This window comes from Lissotriton helveticus, chromosome 1_1 (genome assembly GCF_964261635.1).
Source record: "Lissotriton helveticus chromosome 1_1, aLisHel1.1, whole genome shotgun sequence".
NCBI lineage: Eukaryota > Metazoa > Chordata > Amphibia > Caudata > Salamandridae > Lissotriton > Lissotriton helveticus.
This window is the reverse complement of record NC_136057.1, coordinates 93,502,989-93,526,533: the sequence shown is the minus strand read 5'-3', so window position 1 is coordinate 93,526,533 and position 23,545 is coordinate 93,502,989. Positions and strand designations below refer to the sequence as shown.

Here is a 23,545-nt window from a genome sequence, read left to right as displayed (position 1 = left end):
CGGACGCCTCCGATCAGGGCGTGGGGGCCGTCCTCTCCCAACTCAACACCGAGGGAGTCGATCAGCCAGTGGCATTCATCAGCTGACACCTGCTGGCCCGGGAACAGCGCTGGAGCACCATCGAGAGGGAGGCCTTCGCCGTAGTATGGGCCCTCAAGAAGCTCCGGCCCTACCTCTTCGGCACCCCCTTTAGGGTACAGACAGACCACCGACCCCTGCAATGGCTGATGCAGATGCGGGGGGAAAACCCGAAACTGTTGCGCTGGTCCATCTCCCTGCAGGGGATGGACTTCACTGTGGAGCATCGTCCAGGCCAGGACCACGCCAACGCAGACGGCCTGTCACGCTTCTTCCGCCTCGGCGGGGAGAGTCCCCAAGAGGATGGCTGACTCTTCCTGCCTTCAGCTGGGGGGACGCATGTTGGACAGGCCTCGTGGCTGGGCCGTCCCCCCTCCGCCCAACGGGGCCCGGACCCCGGCTCTCCCTGAATCCCCAGCAAGAGCCACCCCGGCAACCCCCCGAGGCAACCCACAACCCGTCCACAACGGGACGCCAGCTCCTGAACCCTCCCGTACCGGCTGGCCCTGGTCCCCGTCAGCACCGTGGCCCCGGCCCAGCCGCCATCTTTGGACACTACAGCACGAGGCCGCGTGGCCTCGACTCGACCCCGACCCTGGGCCTGGCCAGGCCCCGACATCGAGGCACCGACCTCCACACAGGGGGTAAAGAGACCACTTGGCAGGTCAATGGAAGAAGGAGTCGTCAACGGCTCTCCTCCGCCAGGTGTCGATCACCCCCGGCCTCCCTGGCCGCTGGCTCCACCCCCCTGCTGGGTGTCTGGACTCCCTCATTCCGGACCTCCCGACCTCCAGGCGCGAGGGTCCGGACATCAAAGGGGACCAGACCTATAACTGGGGCAGCTCCAGACCAGGAAGGCAGTTGTATCCTGGAGTCGAGAGACACCGAGAAGAACTCATCCTTGACGGACTGCCGGCGCTGCCGCAGCCTTGCCCTGTGAACCCTTCGTCTTGGCCTGCTGGCGCTGCCGCGGCCTACCCTCGTGAAACCACCGCCTTGGCCTGCTGGCGCTGCCGCGGCCCTCCACCTCGTGCAACCATTATCTTGGCCTGCCGGCGCTGCCGCGGCCTTCTGCCACGTGAACTATCGCCTTGGCCTGCTGGCGCTGCCGCGGCCCTCTGCAACGGGAACCATCGCCTTGGCCTGCTGGCGCTGCCGCGGCCCCTTCGTTGTAGACCTCCATCCTAGCCGGCTGGCGCTGCCGCGGCCCGACCTTGCAGAATCCTAAGCTCGAGGATTGTGAGCTTCCCTCTTGCCACCCCCGGTGCCGATCCGGTACCCAGACTGTCCCACTACCCCCTTTTCCTACAGAGACTAGAATTGAGGGGACCCTCGAGTCCTGAATCTCCTGTATCGCTGATAACCTTGCCGCAAGAACCCTATATAAAGAGTGTTGATCTCATCCTGGTGTGGTGTCTATCCTTGGGGGGAGAAGTGACTTGTCTGTACGATCGCCGGAGACGGCCCTCATCGGAGGCCTCTCCCCCAGTACTCAGCCGACCCTCCGGGTCCCCGTCTAACAACCCCCTAGTACAGTCAGCAGTGGTGGAACACAGCCAAAGGGTGTAGTAGGGTTGACCCTGGGTACTGAAGTAGGATCTGGCCTAGTCAGAATCCCTACTCAGGCAGTTCTCCTATATGATGTGGACCTAGCTTTTTCCACTACAGTGAGTCCCAGTAACCTGGGCAAATATAGGCAGACGCCTTTAATTAATGAGAAACTGGCTCAGGCCTACAGGGACACATGTGCCAGTGTCACAATGGTGACACCTGACTTTGTGGACCCTGGACAGATTGTACTAGGTGAAAGTTACCTAGTGACCAATGCAAACAACTCCACTACTTCCCATAGTGTGGCAGTTGTGAACTTCTCCTGGGGAGGGGTAGATGGCCTAAAGAAAGTTGTTGTGAGTGCAGACCTCCCAGTAGACTGTCTGTTAGGCAATGATCTTGAAAGCTCAGTTTGGTCAGAAGTGGAGTACAGGACTCATGCAGAAATGCTAGGGATTTCAGCTCATGTCCTTGCAGTGACAAGGTCTCAGGCTAAGAAGTGCCTTCCTGAACCAGTGGTGGATCTTGGAACAATAGACCAACCACAACCCAAGAGAAGGAGCAAGAGAGGAAAGGCTGAGCCTTCCACCTTGCCCCAGGTTGAGGATCAAGTTTCAGAGGAAACTGATTCTGCAGTCCAAGAGGAGACTGTCTCTGAGGAACTTGAACCTGACCAGGTTGAGTTTCTGGGGACAGGGGGACCCTCAAGGGCAGACCTGAGGCAGGCTCAATTAGATTGCCCTTCCCTTGAACCCCTCAGACAGCAGGCTGCTGCTGAGGCTGCTGGGGATGCCCAAGGTACCCATACTGTGTATTGGGATGATGGACTCCTTTACTCAGAGGCTAGAGACCCCAAGCCTGGTACAGCCAGGAGGTTGGTTATACCTCTGAAGTTTAGGGGCTTCCTCCTTACCTTGGCCCATGATATTCCCCTTGCAGGACACTTAGGCCAGAACAAGACGTGGGACAGGCTTGTTTCACACTTTCACTGGCCTCATATGTCAGAAAATGTCAAGGAGTTTTGTCGCTCCTGTGTCACTTGCCAAGCCAGTGGTAAGTCAGGTGGCACAACAAAGGCCCCCCTCATACCACTACCTGTGGTGGGGGTACCCTTTGAAAGAGTTGGAATAGATATTGTGGGTCCCATGGATCCTCAAACAGCATCTGGAAACAGATTTATACTGGTGGTAGTGGATCATGCCACCAGGTATCCAGAGGCTATTCCCCTGAGGACCACCACAGCACCTGTGGTGGCAAAAGCCCTCATTGCAGTTTTCTCAAGAGTGGGCTTTCCAAAGGAGGTACTCTCAGATAGAGGCACAAACTTTATGTCTAGCTATCTGAAGGCAATGTGGAAGGAGTGTGGAGTAAACTACAAGTTTACCACACCCTATCACCCACAGTGCAATGGGCTTGTGGAGAGATTCAACAAGACCCTGAAGGGAATGATAAAAGGATTACCAGAGAAGCTTAGGCGGAAATGGGACATTCTTTTACCCTGCTTGCTCTTTGCTTACAGAGAGGTCCCACAGAAGGGGGTTGGCTACAGCCCTTTTGAACTTTTGTTTGGCCACCCTGTGAGGGGTCCATTGTGTTTGGTGAAGGAAGGATGGGAGTTACCTCTCAAAAAGCCCAAACTAGACATTGTGGACTATGTACTTGGTCTCCGCTCCAGGATGGCTGAATACATGGAGAGAGCATCCAAAAACCTGGAGGCCAGCCAAGAATTACAAAAAGCTTGGCATAACCAAAAGGCTGTACTGGTAGAGTTCCAACCAGGACAGAAGGTGTGGGTACTGGAGCCAGTGGCCCCAGCAGCACTCCAGGACAAATGGAGTGGACCCTATCCTATCATTGAGAAAAAGGGAGAAGTCACCTATCTGGTTGACTTGGGAACCCCTAGGAGCCCTCACAGGGTAATCCATGTGAATCGTTTGAAAGCATTTGTGGACAGGGAGGACATGAGCTTGCTCATGGCCACAGATGGGGATCAGGAGGTAGAGAGTGACCCTCTCCCAGACCTGCTTTCTCAGAACCCTGATGATGGTTCAGTTGATGGAGTAACCTTGGCAGGCAGCCTCACTGACCAGCAACAGATGGACTGCAGACAAGTTTTGCAGGCCCACAGGTATTTGTTTTCACTCACACCCAGCCAGACTGACTGGTGCACCCATGTGGTGGACACTGGTGACAGTCTGCCTGTGAAGAATAAGATCTACAGGCAACCTGACCATGTCAGGGATTGCATCAAGGCTGAGGTGCAAAAGATGTTGGAGCTTGGAGTGATTGAGCCATCAGAGAGCCCATGGGCCAGCCCAGTAGTCCTTGTGCCAAAACCTCATACCCAAGATGGAAAGAGAGAAATTAGATTTTGCGTGGACTACAGGGGTCTCAATGCTGTCACTAGGACAGATGCTCACCCCATTCCAAGAGCAGATGAGCTCATTGACAGATTGGCTTCTGCCAAGTTTCTGAGCACATTTGATCTGACAGCTGGCTACTGGCAAATCAGACTAGCTGAGGAGTCAAAAGCCAAAACAGCATTCTCTACCCCTAGTGGACATTATCAGTTTGTGGTAATGCCCTTTGGTTTGAAGAATGCACCTGCCACTTTCCAAAGGTTGGTGAACCAAGTCCTTGTTGGGTTGGATGACTTTTGTGCAGCATATCTAGATGATATTGCTGTCTTTAGCTCCACCTGGGAGGATCACCTGATCCACCTGAATAAGCTTTTGGGGGCTCTGCAAAAGGCAGGCCTAACTATCAAGGCTACTAATTGCCAGATAGGGCAGAGTAAGGTTGTGTACCTGGGCCACCTAGTAGGTGGGGGTCAGGTTCAACCACTGGAGAGCAAAATCCAGACCATACAGGACTGGGCTCCTCCAGTTACCCAGACACAAGTCAGAGACTTCTTGGGCCTGACTGGGTATTACAGAAAGCTTGTGAAAAACTATGGGTCTATAGTGACACCATTAAATGACTTGACATCCAAGAAGATGCCAAAAAAGGTTCAGTGGACAGTTAGCTGTCAAAAGGCATTTGATTTCCTGAAGAAGGCCATGTGCTCTGCACCTATCCTGAAGAGTCCTGACTACTCCAAACAGTTCATTGTACAGACAGATGCTTCTGAGTTGGGGGTGGGAGCTGTGCTCTCACAACTTAATCAAGATGGTCAAGACCAGCCCATTGCTTTTATTAGCAGAAGGCTGACCCCCAGAGAGAAACGTTGGTCAGCCATTGAGAGGGAGGCCTTTGCTGTGGTTTGGGCCCTGAAGAAGTTGAGGTCCTACTTGTTTGGAACTCACTTCCTAGTTCAGACAGACCATAAGCCCCTCTTGTGGCTCAATCAGATGAAGGGTGAAAATCCCAAACTGCTCAGGTGGTCCATTTCCCTACAGGGGATGGACTTTACAGTGGAGCACCGCCCAGGGACTGACCATGGTAATGCAGATGGTCTCTCCAGGTGCTTCCACTTAGAACATGAAGACTTATCTGGTCAAGGTTAGTTTAATGTCCCTGCGTTTGGGGGGGGGGGTTGTGTAGGAGAGTAGGGTCTGCTATCCTATGGTCACCCCAAATTTTTGCTTTTTGCTTCACTGGTTTTCGACTACTGAGGCTGTGGGCCTGCTGATCAGACCCCCAGCCTGCTGTTCTCTCACTAAATTAATGATACATGTGCTATAGGCACATACCACAATTGGAAATGGACTCCTTGTCAGCCCCTGTATAATGCACTATAGGTGCCCAGGGCATAGGGGCCACCAAGGCCTACCAGGGGCTGCAGCATATCTTTTGCCACCCCTGGCTGGTTCTAAATTGACACAACTGGCTGATCACTCAGCTGGGGTAAGGGGGTGTAATCACCCCTTACTTAGATATAGTATACCTATATCTAAACCTATATCTGGACACATATTAACCTGTGAGCCACTCCTATGGAAGGCCTCATCAATCCTGGGGGCAGAGTGAGTGGTTTAATGTGAGATGGAGCTCTAGCATGAGCTGAGCCGGTCTGCAGCTGTCGGGAACAACTCCCTAAGCTGTTTCAGGATAATGCCATACCATATACTCTTAAGTGCATTATAATCCTCGCGGTTATATAGCAACTTTGGTTTGGCTTTATCAAAACATGTCGTGTAAGGTGTCATACGATTTGGAATACTATCCCCTCGGCAGTTCTGGCGACGGGGATAGCATTCCACCCCTCTAGAGGGGTAAGACATGTTACTTTACTTAAATGCAGTTAATTTCTAAAAGGACCTTGGATCCACAAAATGGATGCCTCTGCCACAGACACGAGTCTGACCCCCTGAAGCTGACCGAAACTCAGCCAAATGGGGCCTGGACAAAGGGTTTCCTGTCGCAGGGAGGTGCTACACCCCCTCAGACAGGAGATAGTGGATTGTAGCGGGGAGGTTTGAAAGAAACCAGACACTGCCTGGGGAGCACAAGGCTGCCCCTTGCATAATCCGGCCAAACCGGTTCTGGGGCACTCCAGCCCTCGTGCCAGGGCGGCCTGGATCAAAGGAAAGGGGTGTATCCACCCCCTTCCTGGGTCCCACCCATAGGAGGGGACCTAGCAGGTAATCCAGCCCCCCAGATTCGAATAAGAGTGGGAGCAGTGCCAATGCACTTCAGATTATCCTGATGAAACATAAGAAACGAAACTCTGGACCCTTCGACATCCTACTCGACGTAGAAGCCCGAAGAATCTCCCTTGTGGTCAAGGAGTGACCACCCTGTGCAAACAGGCACCATCCAGTCATCGACGTCTGCTTTGTCGCAGTTCCCGCCGGAACTCGAGCGACAGAGATCGACGAGATTAAGCTTGCCTGCCTTCCAACAGCCCGATCCACAGTCCCTGCAGAGCTGAGACCCGTGGAGGCGACCGGAAGCGTGGGGCACGCCATCTTGGAAAGACCACGAGACGCTGACCGTGCAGCCCACGAGTGACCCTCGAAGCTGTACACCGGGGTTTGAGAAGCCCCAACCCTGAGCCACACTTGCACCGAAGTTCAGCCCTCCACACTCGACGAGTGCTGCGTGGGGCCCTTCTGCTTCTTTTGGCTCAACGCGTTGGCCCGGTCACTTGCCAGCCAGCTAGTGGCCCCTGTGCCAACGAGACTTGAAATTCGACCTGCGAATCTGGTTGCTCCAGATCTGCACCAGCTCCCCTGAAAAGGAGCCCCCACTCTGACCCTCCTGGTTCGAGTGAGAAGCAATCTCCCGGTTCCGCGTGGATTGCTTTTGCCAAGTGTTGTTTGCTCCAATCTTGAAGCCGACAGCGCCGCCGGCGAGAGCCTGCGTGGGACAGATCGTGACCTGCTCCTGGACATCGTAGATGCCCCAGAGCCCAAGTGACAGCGGAGAGAAGCTCCTCGACGACGACCTGATTGCGCCCGACATTGCCTGGTTCCGTCCTGGTTCCACCCTGGTCACTGCTGAGTGACCCAGACTCTGTCCCCTCTGCTTTCAGGTACTTTTCGACTTGAGACCACCCTTGGACTCCACCGGACACTTCTCTTTCACCCCGCCTGCAGCCCCTTTCAGCTTCAAGCACCAAGAGCCTGCGTGACGAAACCCGACTCAACTTCGACCCTGTGCACCCGCTTCCTGTGGGTGAGGTAACTTTGCTCCGCCGTTGTTCCCACACTGGTACACATCTCTAGGGTCTGTGTCTTAAGTTTTGTTCCTCTAGGTTCAGCGGAAGTGTCCTTAAACTTTAACTTTACAACTTTTACGCACCATTGGTTAACCTTGGTGCATGCGTGCGCTTTCCGCACTGCACCCGAATCCCGTGGGCCTCTCCCGACTTCAGCATTGCTTGTCCCGACTGCTCCCAGCGATTCCCTAGGCCCTAGGCCTAACCACTGTTCGATTGGTATCTCTTATACCACTTGTTTAGTATATGGTTTGAGTGGCCCCCCGCCCTCATCCATAATTGTGCAACTTTGTATGTTTAAACTGTGCTTTTGATTTAACGCTTGTGCCCCTTTATTCATAAAGAATACTGGGGATGTTTTTAGTAATAAATACATATATTTTTATAATATATACTTGTGTGGTGTCCTTTCATTTGATATTACAGGATTGTATGTGGTAAAACAGCTCGCTTAACACGACCTCTTAAGTTAAGCCTTTAGGCTGCTTAGTCCATGCTACCCCTAGGATAGCTTGTCTAACAAGGTTGACTTCCAACCAGACACCATAAGGGATTGTTTGGTCTGATAACCGGTGGTTCCAGAATTGGAAACATCACCTATCAGGCCAACTTCTCACAAATACAAAGAGGGAAAAAGTGGTAGTCGAATGTAATGGGAACGGTAAAGGCAAAAGACTTAAAAGTGAACACCAAGGGCAATAAACATGGTTGTAAACACAATTGGATGAAAACAAATTAAATAAAGACAAGTTTGATGAAAACACTATAGTTCAATAACTGCTAACTCCGGAGTTCATTTATAAATGGCAACTAAATTCCAAACGTTCATTGAGTCCTTTAGGCTGTACTGAAGACAACCGGTGTATCCAGTACAGTTCTCTTCTGAGTAGGTACTGGCTATTGTCACTTCCAGGTAATATTAGTACCATTTCTAGGATGCAATAACGTAGTTGACTGGGGTTGTGATTGTATTCATTAAAATGGGCGGCCACTGTGGATTTTGTTGATTTTAAACGAATGTTACTTTTATGTTCCACTATTCGTGTTTTTATTTTTCTTGCGTTTTTTCCCACGTTATGAGGCCACACGGGCATTTTAACATATACACCAAGTTGGTGCTATCACATGTTCCATTCGTATTGAGTTTGATTTTGGTCCCATGTAGTGGGTGAGTAATTTCATTGCCTTTAATGATGGAATTGCAATTACCACAGTTATGACACGGTAATGTTCCTTTAAATTCTTTCGCGGGAACATTAATCGTATAGTTTGATAGTTCCTTGATGTTTTTAGTTCTTTCATAGGCAAATCTTGGGTTTAATGAAAATATGCCATTGAAGTCTTCCTCCGATGCTAGTAATGGCCAATGTTTTAGAATTGCTTTTTTGATGTATTGGCTTCTGGTGGAGTATTTGGATACAAATACAGCCCTCTGTTCGTCCTTTGCATGGGATGGTCGTAGCAGTTGATCTCTATGTATTCCCTGTGTTCTGTCAATGGCCTGATGCAACGTGGTTTCAGGATACCCTCTGTCTTTGAATTTTTGAATGGTGGTAATTTTCTGTTGTTCATAGATTTCTTGAGAGGAGGCGATTCGCTAGATTCGAAGTAATTGGGAAAACGGTAAATGTTTTTTGAGTGATGGAGGATGGAAACTGTGAAAATGAAGGAGGTTATTTCTGTCGGTTGGTTTCTGGTATACGCTGGTTTGTAATAGGCCCTGGTTGTTGGTGACCAGGACATCCAAGAAAGATAGCTGTGGGTCACTGATGTTGGATGTAAATTGAATTCGGTCATTGACATTGTTGAGATTTTGAATTGCTGTTTGTAACTCGACGGTTGATCCCTTCCATAAGATGAAAATGTTGTCGATTTAACGTTTATATAGGATGAGGTTGTCTTACCACTCCGTGTGCTTAGTATATGTTCAGTTTCGAATTGGTGCATGAAAATATTGGCTGACGATGGGGCCGCACAATTTCCCATGGATGTACCTGAACATTGAGCGTAGAATTGATTTTCCCATTGGAGGTAGCTGTGAAACAGCGTGAAGTGCATCAGTTCCATCAGTAATAATTTCAGGTTTTCCTCCTTGTCGCTGTTAAGCAGTGCATTTTCAATCGCTGTTAGACCCAGATTGTGAGGGATGGAGGTGTATAATGCCTTGACATCAATGGTGCTTAAGATCATATTGGTGGTGAATGATGTTTTATGTTCTTCCAGAATGTTAAAAAACTGGGCGGTATCTTTAATGTAGGTGGGTATCTTTTGGACTAATGGTTGTAAGTGCTTATAGATGAATTTGCCCACCGGTTCATGGATGGAATTGATGGTAGACACGATTGGATGGAATGGAGGAGTGGTTGGATTTTTGTGGATTTTAGGGATCATATAAATATATGGAATGGATGGGTTTTGTTTCACCAAGAATTCTTTGTCCTTGCTGGTAATGACGCCTGTGTCGATGGCGGTGTCGATGATTTTGGTTAGGCTTTTAACTAATTCCTTGGTCGGATCGTTCTCCAATCGCATGTAAGAATCCTTGTCATTGATGTGTTCCATTACATTTTTCTCGTAAAACTCGGTGTCCATGATTATTAGGGCGCCGCCCTTGTCTGCTTGGCGTATCGTGATGTCTTTATTGTTCGCTAGGGTTTGAATTACCTGTCTCTCTTTTTGTATCATGTTGGTGTTTTTGTTTCTTGTAGATTTAAAGATCTTGATGATATCCTGGCCTACTACTGTTTCAAATGCATCAAGTACTTTATGACTGACGGGGGGTTGAAATCTGCTCAGATTTCTGAGTCCCATAAGTATATCCGGTTTCTTTGTTTCCTCTTGGTTCGGTCTCTCAATGATGTTAGTAAAAAAAAGTCTGAGGCGCAAACTCCTTAAGAATTTGTAAACGCAAACTTGTATCTCTAGGATGTTGGAATGATTCGTGGGGACAAAAGATGTTCCTTTTTGTAATGATTGTGTGTTTGGAATCTTGTTATTTCGTGTTTGGATATATTGATTTTTAAGTTCTGTGACTCCTCGTGTTTTTGGAGACTGGTTCTGTTGAGAGTCCTGTTTTTGCTCCTGTTCCTGCCCCTCCTGGTTCTTCCTGGGGTCCTCGGCCTCTCTCTAAAAAAGGTATCGTTGGTTGTTGTCTTCGATTCTCTTCCGTGAGTGTGCCACCCTGGGCCTGTGTTTCTTTTCTTTGAAATATGGGACCTTTTCTGTGATGCTATGAGTCATCGGAGGAAGTATCATCTGATGACCTGTCATGAGTTGGTCTCTGTTGTCGTCGGCGGGCATAAATGTCAGCCCAACTTTATACTTCTCCAGTGCGATAATCAGTGGTATCTCTCTTAAATTTCCTTAGTTTGCTCTCAAAGACATTAATACCCAATTGGACGCATACACTAAAGAAATCAACGAACGCAAACTAAGGAAATTTAAGAGAGATACCACTGATTATCGCACCGGAGAAGTATACAATTGGGCTGACATTTATGCCCGCCGACGACAACAGAGACCAAGCTTTATTTAATTTGTTTTCATCCAATTGTGTTTACAACCATGTTTATTACCCTTGGTGTTCACTTTTAAGTCTTTTGCCTCTACCGTTCCCATTACATTCGATTACCACTTTTTCCCTCTTTGTATTCCTGCACACATTAGGTTCTAACATGTGATCCCACATCTTCATTTCTGAATGATTTATTTATTTATTTACTTATTTATGCATTTTTATATAGCGCGGACTTTACCCGAAGGTGTCAGAGTGCTTCACAATAGGAACAGAACTGATACATGAGAACATTACAAGTGAACAAATTACAAAAGCAAAAGTTACATTACATGAGGCAAAAGAGACAATCGTGAGCCAACAAAATACAAGAGGTAGCAAACGGTGCAATCACAGGAGGAAAAAGTGACATGTGTGCAGGTTACAAAAGCGTCAATAAATGGAGGACACTCAAACAAAAAACAAACATTCAGTAGGCAATGGTGGCACTTGTGCAAGAATCGAAAGCAAACAAAATGTAAGAGGTAGCAAACAGTGTGATACAAGAGAAAAGTGATGTGTGCATGTTATAAACGAGTACCAAACATAGGTAGAAGGATAAAGTTTCACGCTCAAAAAACGCGGTCACCGTAGCAACAGCCCTTATGACCGCTTTTCCGCCTAGCGGAAAGGATTACGCATTTCTCTGGTCACATGACCGAGCGCTGCCCTAATCAGAATCCAACACACATGTCAGAGTCACTTACATTACAGCGTCGGCCGTTCAACACTCCGTCTTCACACATTCGTGCGGAGAGGATTAAACGCCACATCGTCAAGAACCCGCGGTAAGCACCAAAGCCGTTCCACGCGTTAAAACACCCGACCCCTGCGATCAGGTTATTTCATTGTATTATTCTTATCACGATTTTACATCTTTTATAGACTCCATCTACGCTCTACATACGGCATTGAACGTATCCTTACGCAACAGCAACAGGTCAGACCCAAGGGATTCACTTGGTCTACTCCATATGCATACGCATGAGTCACATTGTTTTGACAATCACAAGCGTATAACGTTCATATACACCTGGGTGTATCTAGCCGGGATAACTATGTTCTCATTCTGCACTCTTTCAGTGAACTGGCTACCTTATCCCTCCTTCAATTTCCTTCATTCTAACATTTCCTCTTTTGTTTCTTTCCACCGAGATTCATTTGTTAACTAAAATCCAACCTGATATTCGTTTTTTGCATGATAAAATCGATAAACATGATTTAATGCATGATGTTAATTTGCAATTATAAGCATATGTACTTGTACATATTAAATGTGTGCCTCACTTGGTTGCTTTCAGAATTAAGTCCCCTGACGAAGGGTGAACGCCCGAAATGCATTGGGCTGACAAGAGAGAATACATTATGAATGAATAATGTGGAATATGAAAAATATTGAAAAGCTAAGAAAAAGAATAAAAAGATTACACAAGAATTGATTTCAAGAAATTTTTATTAAAGCAATTAAAGAACGCGTTCTTCCAAGTGCACTGAAGGGACGCTGCTCCCGAGGGAAACATCGCTTATCACGCAATTCTCCAACCCTCAGCACAGGGGGTTTTACTTCTATGCACCACCCAACTTATGAACTGATTCCATCTTCATTTAACTCGTGTGCGATTTCCACACCCCATTTCTTGGATATGATATTCAGGAAGCATCAGTGGGAATACATTCCACCCATTCCTTACCATGGGATTTGTGGTTTGTAATTCACATCCGTCCCACAAACACGCTTTCTTTAAAAAGGCCGTTAAATCTTGTTTTTATCTGGTCACATTTGCTGTGCATTCAAAGACAGAGGTCAAATGTCAAGCTCTCTCTTTGAGAAAGCTTGGTGTTTACTTTTCTTCCAATGACTTCAAAATGAGAAAATGTATGTGACAATTCTGCTGAGTATCCACACAAGAGGAGAAGGTGTAAGATGGTTTTCCTAGCACACAACCAAAAAACAAGCACTGGCAAAGCCAATTGGTCTTGCCTTGCAAACCTACTGACTTTGCAAATGACTTTTAGCAGTGTCCCACACCATCAGTTGAAAAAGAAATATCCTACTGCATTTTGCCGGGTTACAAAGAGTTCAAATGTGGTGGATATGATTAATGAAAATAGAATGCCGGGAACAGAGAGTTATTACTGTGCCATCAATAAGCTCCTTAGGTGCTGCACCTAAAAATGCTGATATTACATTTTTTTCAGAACGCCGGGAAAGGGGACTAGTAGTCTGATAAGAAGCTACAAATGGTTGCTCTCTGTTTCAGGGAATCCCAGCCCACAATCAGAGCCTGAGAAGTCTCTCCCCAATGTGAGTAGGTTATTTTTGAAAAGTAGTTTGGCCTCGTCGCCGGTATTTGATTATTTTCCTGAAGATACCACTAGCAAAGTGCCCAATAATTTCCAAATCAGCCTACGGGCTTGCTGTCTTTCACAGTATTGGGTGTAAATGCCTGAGATGTCCTCTGGTTTTCTGCTTCAATATGGCCACCACGCAGGCAGCATCGAGGGTGCTGGCATTGCAGGGCATGAATGTAAATTTTCAGCCCTCACACACCTTCTTCACAGCAGGCACCAGGTGCGTGTGGGGGGGATCTCCCCGCACTCAGGTGTGTTATTTATTTATTAATTCAGTGTTTTATATAGCGCAAACGTGACCCAACTGGGTATCAGAGTGCTTCACAATTCTATAGCACTGTACTTCTGACATTGGGTTTGATTAGTCCATTAAACAAACTACCAAGTATATATATTCAATTTTAAGTGGAAAGCATTTCTACTTTACAAATAATACATGTCCTAAACATTACTAGAGATCAACTTGCATTACAATAGTATGTGTCCTAAATATTACAACAATTGACATTTTAGAAATACATGTACTAAGAATACCTCATATCATTTAGTACAGTGGATTGTACGCAGCAAGCAACTGGTTACAGAATATATAGCTATTATCCTATACTGCTTTCGGCCCGGACACGTTGTACAGATGGGGCAGGGTCGCGTCATGATGCTGCTGGTGAAAGCTGCCAGAAGATGCTTCAATGGCATGGCCCTCTGTACATGCCAATGTCCCCTCCACCACAAGCCGTCCTTCCAGTACCTTAGGTGCCAACTTTACAGCCGACAGTGAAGTTTCTGGTCGGCAGCAGTAGACATGAGCACTTTAGTTGAAAAGGCTGCTACCATTATGCGAAGGGGAGGTGGGGAAGACAAGAAAATGAAGTAATTTGCTTTTGTTAATAACAAGCAAGAAGGGGCAAGCAGCGATGAGTGAGATGGTGAGGAACTGGCTCTCTTACTTTGAAGTCAGAGAAAGAACAGGCATTTGAACTCGGTCTGTGAATGAACAGCAAATGTGACGAGATATGAACAAGAATTACAGCCGTTTACAAAAAAGCTTGGAGCGGGTAAAAAAAGTGCTCATATGAAGTGCTCTTAGACAAAGAAAAAAGAAAAAGTTCTAAAGCAGTTGATAATATGGGACCATTGCAAAGACACAAGTAACGGGACGGTGCTCCGTGGGAGGGAACAATCTACAAAAAGGAGGGACAAGTAGGAAAGATTAGCCATTGGGAAGCAAGGCTGTTTAAAGGAGATTCAAAGAAACAAATAAAAAGCAATGAGTGGGCAGTAAGCCCACAAAGTTAAGCGCTTTTGCGGCAAGACCTAAAGAAAAGAACTGTGCTGATGTTTCAGAATATATCAGAATTAGTACAAATGAAGCACATTATTTGAATAAGATTGAAACACATTAATACACTAGGGGATGACATTTGCAAACATTATCATTGATGTGCAGTAAAACCATATTTCGGTGTAAATGTAATGACCATTTCAATTGAAAATGTGTTGTCTGTAATGGCAGTGTGCTACCACACCAAGTATACTCCACACTACGCCACTCATCTCCACACCACTCCACTCCAATCTATGCCACTCACTCCATGAAACAACACTCCACTCCATGCTCCTCTATTCTATTAAATTCTATTAAAATTATTTGTACCGCGCGCTATCACCATAGGTTTCTTGGCGCTCAAAACAGTAACCAGTGACCTAGGGAGGGGAGTTAGTCGAAAGCAGCTTGAAAAAGCAGAGTTTTTAAAGATTTTTGAAACAGCTCATATTTAGGGCAGAAACGAAGAAAAGGCGGCAAGGAATTCCAGGTCGATGGGGCCAAGACCGAAAAACTCAGACCACCATGTTTTTTCCTTTTAAATCGGGGGACATCCAGAAGGTTGAGTGACGCAGAGCGGAGAGCTCGAGAAGGGATGTGACGAGACAGAGTTGAGGATATGAACAGAGGGGCTGCGTTCGAAAGTGCCTTAAAGGTGGTGCATGCTAGTTTGAAAGTGCAGCGCTTCGAAACGGGGAGCCAGTGAAGGGAACGGAGAAGGGGGGTGACATGTTCATATTTGGGCAGACGGAAGATCAGCTGGGCAGCCTGATTCTGCACCAGCTGAGGTCGGTGGAGGTGACAGGCGGGGATTCCAGCATACAGGCCATTAGCATAGTCAAGCCTGGAAGTTATGAGCGCGATGACAACTTGAATTAATGCTTCTTTAGTAAGGAAACGGCTGATCTTGCGAATTCGCCTGAGGTGAAAAAAACAGGCAGATGTCACCGCGTTAATGTGCGGCTTCATGGAGAGATCATTGGAGATGATCACCCCCAGGCTTTTGACAGAGCTCACCGGAGTGGGTGCTGACCCCAAAGTGGTGGGCCAGAAGGTGGCATTCCAAGGATGCGAGGGTCCTCCTACCAGGACAAGCTCTGTTTTTGTAGGATTTAACTTTAAATGACTGTGATACATCCACTCCGCAATGGACAGCATAGTGGACTGAAAATCGATGCGGGAAGACGGATGAGAAGTGATGGGGAAAATTAACTGAAGGTCATCAGCATAATTAAGGATTGTGACTGGGGCGTTTCGAAGGGAGGCTAAAAGTGGCTGGAGATACAAATTAAACAAGAGAGGGGAAAGAGCAGAACCCTGGGGTACACCACAGGGAAGGGAAGTGTAAGGAGCGGAAAAAGTGGAAAGATGAACAGATTGAGAACGCTGATGAAGGAAAGATCTGAGCCAGTCAAGGGCCACTCCCTGAATGCCAGCGTTATGGACACGGTCGATCAAAATAGTATGATCGACCGTGTCGAATGCCGCTGAGAGATCCAGTAGGACAAGGGCTTGAGAGATGTTGTTATCAGCACCCTTCCTGAGAGTGTCCATGACTGCTACTATGACCGCCTCGGTGGAGTGGAGGGGTCTAAAACCTGCTTGTTGAGGATCCAAGAAAGAGGATGTCTCTACAAACGAGCTCAAGCAGCGGGTGACATAAGTCTCCAAGATCTTTCCTAAATATGGAAGGAGGGAGATGGGTCTGTAATTACTAAGTAGGGTAGGGTCAGCATTTGTTTTTTTTAGAATCGGTAGGACTGCAGCTTGCTTGAAGGAAGATGGAACCTCCCCAGAGGCAAGAGAGTTGTTTAACAATGCTAGTGGGGGACCTGGGCATGCTAGAAAAGCCTCTTTCAAGACTTGCGGAGGACAGCAGTCACTGGGGGCGCCAGAGCTGACTTTGTGGAGGAGAGAGACAAACTCTTGATGCGAAATGGGTGGAAACTCCGTCAAGGTACTAGTGTTGGTAGGGGGGAGAGGGGGAGAAATGGAAGAGGCCGGAATCGGTATGTTGTTTTTGATTATTGTTATTTTCTCTGAAAAATAGGTGTTGAGCGAATCACAGAGTGTTTGGGTAGGTAAAGGTTGGGGGGTGACTCTGTCTGGGCGGGACAGCTCATTCACGATTGAAAAAATATCCTTCGATTTATTATTAGACTTTAAAAAATTTTGAGAGAAAAATGCCGTCTTGGCTGCTAGGATGGATACTTTATAGGTTTTTAGAGTCTCCATGTAAACGAGCTTAAGCTGAGGATCGTAATGGCGCCGCCATCGGCGCTCCGATTGCCTGAGCGCAAGTTTGGCTGCTTTAAGTTGGTCAGAAAACCAACATTGAGCATCATGGGGGCGCTTGGTTTTTATTTTCTTAAAAGGGGCTACTTTATCGCTGGCCTGGTGTAGCCAATCATTGAGATTATCAGCCTGATTCTCAAGTGAAGTATACAACTCCGGAGCAGTAGAGACCAGCGACTCGTGAAAGTCAAGCAGATTGGCCCTTTTCCAGTTGCGAGCTGACAGATTTTTAATGCGAAGTGGAGGGCACAAAGTGTGAAGGGGTAGCTGAAACGAAATGAAATAATGGTCTGACCAGGAGCAAGGAACAACTGAAGGAGGGGAGATGTCTAAGTTAGAGGTCCAGACTTGGTCAAGGATATGACCCAACCGATGAGTGGGGATATTGATGTGTTGAGAGAGGTTCATGGTTTTTAGAAGTTCGGAGAATTCAACTGACGTGTTGCTTTCATGGGCATCAAAAGGCCAATAATTAAAATCACCGATTACCAAAATGTTGGCATGGTTAATTACAAGCGGAGCGATGGCGTCGCTAAAGAGTTGGGGAAACAGAGGCATATGATGGGGGGGCCTATAAACAAGAACACAAATGAAGGACGATTTAGGGGAAATAAATTTTATTGCCAAATAGTCGATTTTAGGGATGGGAATTACCGTAATCTCGGAAAAGGTATATTCATAGCGGATTATTGCCGCTACCCCGCCACCTGACTTCCCAGCAGGTCGGTTAGCGTGAATGATGTAATATCCCGTGGGGATAGCTGCCAAGATGTCGGGGGCGTAATCTTCGTTAATCCAAGTTACAGTTAACAGAAGGACATCAATTGAACTCTGATGCAACAATTGAAAGAGCTCAAGCTGATGACGAATAAGGGAGCGGGTGTTGAGGTAATAAATCGATAGGGACGAGGATGTCTGGGGAGCCAGGGGGGAAGGGTCAAGGGAGCAGACCTGTTGCAGAGAATCTGATGGAGCCAGGATATCGCATGCCAGAGCCGCTTTAACGGCACGGGCAGGAATGGGTCCAAAAGATTTGAGTCTCATGAGATCGTCCGAGGAATAAGAATAAAAATGGGCATTACGACGAGGCCCTAGGCCCGGTCGGCCGCGCGCAGACGGGCTTGACTTAAGCGCGACTTCGGCGCAAAGTCGGCGCTCCCGCTGCGCTCGTCCGCTGCGCTTCCTCCATGCCGTCATTAAGTACTGAAGGGGGAGGGAGTACTAGACCGCTAACCTGCGGGGCTTCTGTGCAGGGCGGAAGTGGTGTCACGAACACAAAGTGACTGCTCCTCGGACTGACCCTCCGCGCAAACGGCACAAGCCGGGGCGGAACGGGGCCACGAGGGGAGAAGGAAACAGGTAAGAGTGACTGTGGCAGGCTACAAATGCAATGTGCAAAATACAATTTTTAAAATGAACTCTGCGTGCTATTAAAATCAGCAACAGAGTCAAAGTGCAAATATACAATTTTAAAAATGCAATAAAGTGCGTGCTATTTGGTCAGCAGCAAGATTTCCGACAGCCTGCTACCACAGCCTAGGTCGCCGTGTATGTAACTGAGGCCGGGAGCAAAGAGGAAGTTAAATAACAAAAGGGCTCGGCAGCACTAGACCGCTAACCTGCGGGGCTTCTGTGCAGGGCGGAAGTGGTGTCACGAACACAAAGTGACTGCTCCTCGGACTGACCCTCCGCGCAAACGGCACAAGCCGGGGCGGAACGGGGCCACGAGGGGAGAAGGAAACAGGTAAGAGTGACTGTGGCAGGCTACAAATGCAATGTGCAAAATACAATTTTTAAAATGAACTCTGCGTGCTATTAAAATCAGCAACAGAGTCAAAGTGCAAATATACAATTTTAAAAATGCAATAAAGGCTCCTCTACTCCACACCACTTACCCCACTCCAATCCACCCCACTCCACTCCAATCCACCCCACTCCACTCAAAAGTACCCCAATCCATCCCACTCCAATTCACCCCATTCCAATCTATCCATTCCCAATTTACCCACCGCAATCTACCCCACTCTAACTCAATCTACCCTATTCCACTCCAATCTACCCTAATACACTCAATTTAACCCAATCTACCCGACTCCACCCCAATCTACCGCACTCCACTCTGATTTACACCACTCTGCTCCAATATACCCCAGTCTACACCACTCCACTCAAATTTATCCCACTCTACTCCAAAGTACCCCAATCCATCCACCTCCAATTCAACCCATTCCAATCTATCCATTACCAATTTACCCACCGCAATCTACCCCACTCTAACTCAATCTACCCCATCCAGCTCAAAACTACCCCACTCCACTCAGATTTACCCCACTCTGCTCCAATATACCCCAGTCTACCCCACTCCACTTCAATCTACCCCAACTCTAATCTACTCCAATCTAACTGACTTCACCCCAATCTACCTCACTCTACTTCAGTCCAATTTACCCAACTCCATTTCAATTTATCCAACTGCAATCTATCCAACTCATCTACACTCCTACCACAATCTACCCACTCCAAACTACCACAATCTATCCAACTCCAATCTACCATAATCTACTGCACTCCACTGTAATCTACCCCACTCCACCCAATCTATCCCTCTCCACTTCATCCAATCTACCCCATTCCACTCCATCCTAATCTACCCCACAAAACTCCACTCCAATCTAACCAATTCTACTCCACCCAACTCTACCCAAACCTACCTCATTCCAGTCGAATCTAATCCACTCCACCCTACTCCAATCTACCCTACACCACTCCATCCTAAATTTACCTATCCCAATCTACCCCATCCAACATACCCCACTCAATTCTACTCCCATCAATTCCACCACACTCTACCCCACCCCAACCCAATCTACCCTAAACCATTCTATATAACTCCACTCCATTCTACTCCAGTCAAATGTACCGCAATCCAAACTACCCCAATATACTGCAGTCTAATCTACTCCACTCCAGTCTTCTCCACTCTACTCCAATCTACCTCATTCCACCCCACTCTTTCCCAATCTACCCCACTCCAATCCACCCCGATCCATCCTACTCCACCTCAATCTACTCCACTCCACCCAAATCTACCTCAATTCAATCTACCCCACTTGACTCCAATCTACCCCATTCCACTCTACCCCAATCTATCCCCCTTCTAACTACCCCACCAACCTCATGCCACTAACTTTTAGCCATGTCGAACAGCAGTCACACTGGTGTACATAATGGCTAAAACTCGTTGCCAAAGCCAATAGCTTTCGGATAGGAAACACCTATTTGTTTTGACAGTGCTTGTTTTCAGTGGGTGTTTTTTTCATCATATTCACATGCAACAGTTCCCTACAGCCAACTCCAAGCAGGCACAGGTGTTCAACTGTGCCTGGGCACAGCAGGGGATTCCCTAAAGGGCCTGGCTTATGTTTCTATATTTTTTATTTTTAAGGGTTCCCAGACACTTTCTTGGGGTTCTCGGACCCTTGCAAACGTGTGTATCCTTATTGGATATCGATAGGGTTTCAGACCGAGCAGCAGGTCTCCGAACATCACAAATGTCCACCAGGGTACAAGGACAATTACTGTGCCTGCTCAGACACCTGCCTAAGGTTTGCGGACCTCAAGGGTCATGATGTGGAATCCAACCTCTGTTCAAAATCAGCAATTTCTTTCTACATTTTAACATTAGGCAGCCCCTGTGCCAGGGAGAGACAGGACGGCACCACGGCTCTTTATGGCTTCTTTAGTATTTTTACAGAATCCGGGGAACAAGTCTCTTCATCATGTAATGGTTCAAGATGTAGCCAGCCAATCAGGGAGCTTCAGTTCCACAGACCCAACTTTGGGTTTACGTATCCGAAACGGATGGGTGAAAAAGCTCCCTCATCCAATCGGATCCAATATATTTTTACATTTGGGTCCACGAGTCCAGATGCACGGACCATTCATGGGCTAAAGGTCCAGCTAGCTCCATCTTAAATGACTAGTGGCTTAATTTGAAGACCACAAAAAAACACTGCATGAAACTAGCCATGCAAATCCCAAATAGTTTTGTGCAGATTCATTTAACTGTACCAAAGTTATTATATGTGTATATATATAATTATATTACATGGGATTCTGTAATCCCTGTATAAATGGCGGCCTCTAATTTCTTTACAATCAGGAATTTGTGATGCACCAAGTTAGTGATTATGAAGAAAAGACGTCAGAACTCAGCTTTTCTAAGTTATTACAGTCGAGTTCTGTGGGCACAATGCCTGCTGCCAGCGCCAGCAGCTGATGTGAAAAGAAGGTCAAGTCACGAAGCATAATTAAAGCAGCTGTTTAAAGCAACAAACAGAACTTTGCTTTTATTACTTCTGCTGTATGTTACTAGCTTACTATGAGAAGCAGAGGGAATATGTTTATTAGTTTCCTTAGATAAAGAAAGGGTGGAATCTTTCTGCATGTTTCTACACATTCCGAGCTACTGCAGCTTTTTTTTTTCAATGGACATTTATTGAACTGTTTCTAACATCTTTTTGCAACAAATATCTAACATTTTTTATTTTTACTTTTGCACAAGAGGTTTTAAGTTCATTCTTCATGTTTGCTGCATATATAGGAGCTACGCACCAAGGTTTGAGGGAAAGGTGATGGTGTGACCATGTATTATACGGGATAAAGTACCACCTGGTGCATATAATACGATTATTGCAAGTCACCTCAGAGTTCCAAAACCTTTGTGTATCTGTCTATCATGAGGTGGTGTGCACTCCTGGAGAACTCTGCAGTGACAACAACATCCCTGGTCAGCCCTGCTGTTGAGGCTGGGGGTCAGTATCGTTCAGTGGGTTCATTCCAAACCATAATCCTCCCTTCAGAGACTTTCTCAAATCTGCCCTCACGCATTTTGAAGAGGTTACATGTGTTAGTATGCACTCCGAGAGACCATTTATAGTGAAACACATACCTGGGGTAGCTTCGAACAGCAATAAATGTGATTTTGTATTTCCTCTCTCCATTGAGTCTTCATCTGCAGTATTTGTATCCAGTCCTAGGAATGATGGAGGCACACACTGACCCCGCTCATCAGGAAAGAGCAGTTCTGCCTTGCAGTTCTGATGTTGATGCTGTGATTCAGGGTGCAGTGGTTCGAGTATGTAGTTCTGATCTGAATCCTCTGCATCAGTACAGGGAGGTTCTAGCTTGTACTTTTGATCTGAACCATGTGCATCTGCACAGGTCTGTTCGAGCTCGTCGTTCTGATCTTGTTCCTGTGCTTCAGGAAGCACTGACTCTAGCTCTCGGTCCTGTGCCGCAGTGTGCATTGGTTCTAGCTTGTAATTCTGATCTGAACCATGTGCATCAGTATAGGCCGGGTCTAGATTGTCATGTTTGTCTGGTTCCTGTGCTTCAGGGCGCATAGATTCCAGCTCATAGTTCACGATTGGATCCTGCACATAAGGAAGTTCCTGCTTCAAGCATAGGTGTTGCTGTAGGCACTGGGTTTGTTGTGACCCCAAATCATCAAAGGACAATAGCCCAGACTCTAATTGTTCGTCTGATGACATCCCATCAGGTGACAGGGGTTGTAGGCACTGGTTCTCCTGGCGATCTTGGAAATCAGAACACATCAATTCTTCCTCCAAGGGATCATCAGGTACATTCCCATCTGGTAGCGTGGGTTGTATACAGTGGTTTTGCTGTGGTTTGTGTCCTTCAGGAAATAGTGGGTGTGGGCAGAGGTTCTGTTGTTGGTCCCAGCTATTATCACATAATGGAGATGGTTCTTGCTTCAGGGGCTCATCTGGCTCCAACTCTTCTGGGAACGCCATCTGTACGCTCTGTTCTTGCTCTGGTCTCTGCCCATCAACAGATTCCGAGTGAAGACACAGCTTTGCCTCCTGTGATCTGCATGGAGGATCTGTCTGAGGGCACCGGGATAGAGGACAATCCTGCTGCACTCCATTTCTATCTGGAAACCCAGGCTGCAAGCACTGGTCCTCCCGTGGGTCACGTCGATCTGGAAACACTGGCTGTAGACAAAGGTTTGGCTCCTCTGGACGCACTTGAACCTCAGTTGGCGAGGAGAGCGTACACTCCTGCTTTGGTGCATGCCCATCAGAGAACACCGGCTGAAGACACAAGCTCTGTTCCTCTGACCTGTCCAGTTGAGGTGTCGCAGGAGACCGGCTAACAGCACAATCTCTAATGCTCGCCGGACAGACCATCTCCAAAGACACTGCACCATTATCTAGATAACCTTGATACTTTTCTATCCAGATTTTCTTAATCAGCCCAGCGACTCTAGAAGGTACGTCCTCCACAGTATTCATCAAGTTATCCAGTTTTGCTTCCAACTCCTCCAGCATGGATAGAAGGATAATGTGGGGCAGGTCCTCCAAAAGCGGTTCCAACTCATTGTCCCTCTGAGTATCTTTTCGAGATCTTGAAGCTGAGACATCATGAAGACGTAAAGATGGGACTGTGGCTCTTACGGATTCACGTGAACACTGCGCTGTCACTTTCTTTCCTGGAGCCCGTCTTCTCCCCATTCCGGTTAATTGAAGTTCAAGTCTCAAGTGTCTGCAGAGGAGAGGAAAAGAGAAAAGACAACACATTATCACAGGACAGTTGGGTCAAAATACTCCTTCCTGTCTCACCAACCCCAGTGTGATCAGAGAACATCGCTCATTTCTAAAACCAGAAAAAAATGAATCATTAAAATGTCACAATACCCGCAACTTAG

General features: G+C 47.2%; 1 protein-coding gene across 1 annotated transcript in view; it reads right to left on the bottom strand.

Moving 5' to 3' along the window:
- The window catches only part of LOC144767862 (uncharacterized), an 82,440-nt gene that overhangs the window by 41,656 nt on the left and 17,239 nt on the right, over positions 1 to 23,545 (bottom strand). Inside the window, exon 2 of the mRNA XM_078651224.1 lies at positions 21,767 to 23,382. Coding sequence (XP_078507350.1) covers positions 21,767 to 23,351 — 1,585 coding nt within the window. The 5' untranslated portion in view covers positions 23,352 to 23,382. The remainder of the gene's footprint in view (positions 1 to 21,766; positions 23,383 to 23,545) is intronic.